Source organism: Poecilia latipinna, unplaced genomic scaffold, assembly GCF_001443285.1.
Source record: "Poecilia latipinna isolate Pla-1442-1.1 unplaced genomic scaffold, P_latipinna-1.0 Scaffold2359, whole genome shotgun sequence".
NCBI classification, from domain to species: Eukaryota; Metazoa; Chordata; class Actinopteri; order Cyprinodontiformes; family Poeciliidae; genus Poecilia; species Poecilia latipinna.
Genome location: NW_015114975.1, coordinates 8,367 through 13,382, shown reverse-complemented (window position 1 = coordinate 13,382; position 5,016 = coordinate 8,367). Strand labels below are relative to the sequence as shown.

The following is a 5,016-nucleotide window of genomic DNA, read 5'->3' as shown; positions in this document are numbered from 1 at the left end:
TTGACATCAGAAGTAATTACCCCCCTTTCATGTTCTTTTTTTTGTTTATTTGCTTTCATTTTTCTTGTGCTGGCTGTGCTCTTAAGATGCACTTTTCTTGCTGAGATGAGCTGTACTGCAGTGACAACGGTTCACCACCAGTGGGCACATAGAGCACGGTGAGCAGCACTCCTGACAATTAAGCGCAGTAACGGCTGGTCAGCGAAGGCGCTCGCTCACTGTCGCTCTCATGTTTCAACAGCGTTCATCGAAATAAAAGAACCTGCGCAAAACCACACTGATTAATTTTTAAGTGTGCAACACTAGCTAGTGTATGAGCTGGCCACTGCATGTTTGTTCTGCCACTATATATATTTGGAAGTACATAGGTGGTGAAAATGGCAACAACACCAAGGCAAAGGGTGCCCCATGTATCCTTAGAAAGTCTTCAAGTAAAAAATTTTTTTTTGCTGTTTTCTGGCATACAGAAATAATTTGGGTAATTCTAACAGAATTAAATCAAGAGAAGTTCAGACTGATTTATCTTCAGACAGTGAGAAAAAATGTGTATGTGTCTTTTTAGTCTGCACTTGCAAATATCTTATTTCATCTGTATTTATAGAAAATGGTTGTCTTGCTTGACAAAATGGTTGTCAAGTAAGTTGATCCTGAGAGCAGACTGCAAGATGCTAAAGGAAGTCTCTAAAATCCTAAAATGACAGAATGGAACCTGCAGCAGTTACAGGACATTCCTCTAATTTAATCCTAATTTAAGCATTATTGTAATTTGTCTAGGTTAGTTTTAGATTATAGTTTAATATAAATTGTTTTGTTTTTAAAAAACAGAAAATAGTTTGCTCTATAATTTTTTTTAAATTTCTACAGTTTCAACACCACAGACTGAAATTCAGCCCTGGTAAAAAGACAGAAAAGTAGAAAATGTTTCCAAAAACTGAGCTCTATAAGATAATGAGAAAAAACACAGTACATCTGTGGCCTACAGTTACATTTTATAATTTAAAATCATAAGCTCTGTGCATTTACTAGTACATTTAAAAAAACTTCTTACTGACAAATTCAAGCAGAAAAGTGAGCAGAAGGAAGAAGTTCGTTTCAGTCTTTGTTTTATGACATTTTTGGAATACAGAGATGAAATTTATTATCTTTGTTTGCAACAGGTGTATCTGAAATATGAGCAATAAAGTATGAAAAAAAGGTGAGAAGAGAAGGAATGTGAAATTCACTCCACCCACATTTCAGAGGGTATAAATACGCTCGGCTCTGAACGACAACTATCCCTCCACTTCTGCAGAGACAGATCCCGGTTGAACATTCACGGCCGTAAGTACTTATGATATTTAATGTAATAATGTTCGGTCTGAAAACAGATTATTTTTGAAAGTTCTCAGTAGCATGTCTAAACTAACAGCTTTTATTTTTGAAGTGACACTGAAGGAAACATAGGAAAGCTAAACATGACAGCAGATGGTCTGTTGTAACCAACAGTTGGACGATACACTATACAGCAATAGTAAAACACTGACGAATCATTGCTGACTTCCTAAATACTAAAATTCATATTATTTGCTTTGGACAGATCCAACTTGTTTTGGAAAGATGAGCAAAAACTACATGTCAAAGAACGATGAGCTCCGTAAGGGAGACTATCTCATGTCCAACAATGGACAATGGAAGGCAGTTTTCCAAGTAAGTAGCTCAGCTGTTCCCATTTTAACTTCACTTCACCCAGTTTCAGTATCAGCTTTATTTGCAAGTCTTAAGCATTGCATTGAAATGACTGATTGCACTTGCAGAATGATGGAAACTTTGTCGTCTACGGCTGGAAGCCGACCTGGGCCTCAAATACTTGCGGATCTGATGTGATCCGCCTGGTCATGCAGAAAGATTGCAACCTGGTCATGTACAATGAGAATAACCAGCCTAGATGGGCCACCGGCACAAACACACCACCAAAAGACGGTTACCACGTTTGCCGTCTTTATTTGTCCGATGAGGGCATACTGCATTTGTCAGAGGATAGCCAAGAATTGTGGAAATCCACCAAACCCACAGGCAACTAATAATGCAACATTGAATGTGATTTGGATCAAGCACCAATGCTTAAAATTGTTTGGTTTTTGTTTGAATGCAACATGACATTGGTTTAAAAGCTGAAATAAAAATTATTTTAAAAGTTTAAATCTTCTGTCTTTTTTGTTTGACCAGATCAATGTGGTGCATTCAGGCATCTGAGCATTTTATCAAAGCTCAAACTAAACTAGTGAAAGTCCAAAAATCTTTTCTGATTATATTCAAGAGTAGCGTTACTTCAACATATTTTTACTCAAGTAGCACAAGAAAGCAGATCATTTGAGGTGTTACCTTAACCATCTTGTGCCTCACTTATCTCAAGACTTACAAAGTCAATAAATCATTTTATGAGTTTTCCCACATTGCTCAACATCTTTGTAAACTTCTGATTTTGAAGAAAGTAATGTAATCGCTCTTCATATTCTTGTATGTGGCAGAAACAATGCTGGTGAACCCAGAAGTCCTATCTATTACATAGTTCCAGGAACTTTGTAACTGATAGCCATCTTCAGGGCCGTGCAGAGACCACTAAAGGGGCAGGTGCTCAAAAAAAAAGGGGCATATCTTACCGCATTCTAGGACAGAATATTAACAAAGCCACTCGGCTTTCAGAGTTTAATAAACAATGATAAATAACAAAATTGTGAGATATACAATCAAAGCTAAGGAAAATTTCTATATAAAGCATACAGCTNTACGAAGAATGTGGGATTTAAAAAAAATGGTGATTGGACAATATTTTTTTTCCTGGTAGTCAGGAGGATATGTGGGTGTGACATAGTTTCATAGTGTGACGATAGCTGCACAGAGCAGCTATCGTCACACTGAAAATGTTTAAAAATCCAACCGTCGGAGAATGTTTTTAATTAATATACATGTTTTTAGAAAGAATTTGAATGTGGATTCACCCACATAGTTTCACAGTAAGAAACTATGTGGGTGGATTCACTCCACCCACATTTCAGAGGGTATAAATACGCTCGGCTCTGAACGACGACTATCCCTCCATTTCTGCAGAGACAGATTCCGGTTGAACATTCACGACCGTAAGTACTTATGATGTTTAATGTAATAATGTTCGGTCTGAAAACAGATTATTTTTGACAGTTTTCACTAGCATGTCTAAACTAACAGCTTTTATTTTTGAAGTGACACTGAAGGAAAGGTAGGAAAGCTAAACATGACAGCAGATGGTCTGTTGTAACCAACGGTTGGAGGATACATTGTACTACAATAGGAAAACACTGACGAATCATTGCTAACTTCCTGAATACTAAAATTCATATATTCATATTATTTGCTTTGGACAGATCCAACTTGTTTTGGAAAGATGAGCAGAAACTACATGTCAAAGAACGATGAACTACGTAAGGGAGACTATCTCATGTCCAACAACGGACAATGGAAGGCAGTTTTCCAAGTAAGTAGCTCAGCTGTTCCCATTTTAACTTCACTTCACCCAGTTTCAGTAACATCTTTATTTGCAAGTCTTTAGCATTGCATTGAAATGACTCTGATTGCACCTGCAGGATGATGGAAATTTCGTCATCTATGGCTGGAAACCGATCTGGGCCTCTGACACCTGTGGATCTGATGTGACCCGCCTGATCATGCAGGCCGATTGCAACCTGGTCATGTACAATCAGTGTAACCAGCCTAAATGGGCCACCGGCTCATATAAACAAGGTGACAATGTTTGCCGTCTTCATCTGTCCGATGAGGGCATACTGCATTTGCACCACGATAGCCAAGAATTGTGGAACTCCACCAAATCCAAAGGCAAGAAATAATGCAACATTGAATGTGATCTTAGGGTCAGTCACCAATGCTTAAAACTGTTTGCTTTTCGTTTGAACGCAACATAACATTGGTTTAAAAGCTGAAATAAAAACTCTTTTAAAAGTTAAAATCTTTTGTCTTTTTTTGTTTGACCAGATCAATGTGGTGCATTCAGGTATCTGAACATTTATCAAAGCTTGAACTAAACTAGTTTAAGTCCAAAATTCCTTCCTGATATCTTTACATCAGTTATTTCCATGGTGTAGCACAAGAAAGCAGACAATTTGAGGCGTTACCTTAAGTATCTTGTGCCTCACTTATCTCAGACTCTTACAAAGTCATTATCATGGTGGTGATACATACTGATTTAATCTGTATGTATAGAAAATTGTTTTCTTTCTGTCCAAGTAAGTTGATCCTGAGAGCAGACTGCAAGATGCTAAATGAAATCTCTAAAAACCTTAAAATGTCAGAATGGAACCAGCAGCAGGTTCTTTTTACTGTTGATAAATGATTGAGGGGAAACTTTTGAAAGAGAAAAATTTACCCAACATTAGCTGCGTTTCCATTACAAATATATGCAAAATTTTGTCAATATTCCACTATCAAAAAACACAATTTCGTAGTTGCAGTGTTTCCATTAAATGGAGAAAAAAATAAAAATCACGACTAAGTTTGTTCACATGAATCATCATTAAAAAAAACATGACGATTCATGTTCCTCCAACCACTTCCTGTCGTCTTCCTCTTCGTGGTTTGGGCTAGTGGCAACAAAAAATTAAACACACTAAGAAAAGATTTTAAAAACTGCCTTAAACCTTCAGAAAAACAGTGGCAGGTTATTCTACAACGGTTGAGAAAATTAGTCTAAAGGTAAACAACCAGGATTTACCGCTTTCTTATTGTTTTAAAAAGATTGTCGTGAAACCTGGTTGGAACTGGTTGAGATCTCACCAGAGCGCGCACATTCCAGATCAAAAAGGCCTGAAGTAAACAAAGTAATCTTGTATTGTGATTAAAGTCAATGATTGATTTGTTCTGTAGTTCGAAGTTATGTAGATGTAATGACAATAAGAAAAACATGTAATTCTTTTGATTGAAAAATAATGATTGATTCTAGTTATAAACTTTCTATAATTCTGTTGATGATCATATGAAAGAATGAAA

The 5,016-nt window shown here is 36.7% G+C and overlaps 2 protein-coding genes across 2 annotated transcripts; both read left to right on the top strand.

Moving 5' to 3' along the window:
* Positions 1-1,259: 1,259 nt before the first annotated feature.
* On the top strand, positions 1,260-2,075 carry LOC106937492 (mannose-specific lectin-like). Its single transcript, XM_015019029.1, has 3 exons — positions 1,260-1,320; positions 1,577-1,686; positions 1,794-2,075. The coding sequence occupies exons 2-3, from the start codon at positions 1,597-1,599 to the stop codon at positions 2,058-2,060; spliced, it is 357 nt and encodes a 118-aa protein (XP_014874515.1). The 5' UTR covers positions 1,260-1,320; positions 1,577-1,596; the 3' UTR covers positions 2,061-2,075.
* A 963-nt stretch (positions 2,076-3,038) lies between these two features.
* On the top strand, positions 3,039-3,979 carry LOC106937494 (mannose-specific lectin-like). The gene is made up of 3 exons (XM_015019033.1): positions 3,039-3,116; positions 3,381-3,490; positions 3,600-3,979. The coding sequence occupies exons 2-3, from the start codon at positions 3,401-3,403 to the stop codon at positions 3,858-3,860; spliced, it is 351 nt and encodes a 116-aa protein (XP_014874519.1). The 5' UTR covers positions 3,039-3,116; positions 3,381-3,400; the 3' UTR covers positions 3,861-3,979.
* The last annotated feature ends 1,037 nt before the right edge of the window (positions 3,980-5,016 follow it).

Excerpts from the sequence above, each read along its gene's own strand:
- LOC106937492 (XM_015019029.1), top strand. The coding sequence starts at position 1,597 with ATGAGCAAAAACTACATGTCAAAGAACGATGAGCTCCGTAAGGGAGAC. Across the intron at positions 1,687-1,793 it reads AATGGAAGGCAGTTTTCCAA|AATGATGGAAACTTTGTCGT; the intron begins GTAAGTAGCTCA and ends TTGCACTTGCAG.
- LOC106937494 (XM_015019033.1), top strand. The coding sequence starts at position 3,401 with ATGAGCAGAAACTACATGTCAAAGAACGATGAACTACGTAAGGGAGAC. Across the intron at positions 3,491-3,599 it reads AATGGAAGGCAGTTTTCCAA|GATGATGGAAATTTCGTCAT; the intron begins GTAAGTAGCTCA and ends TTGCACCTGCAG.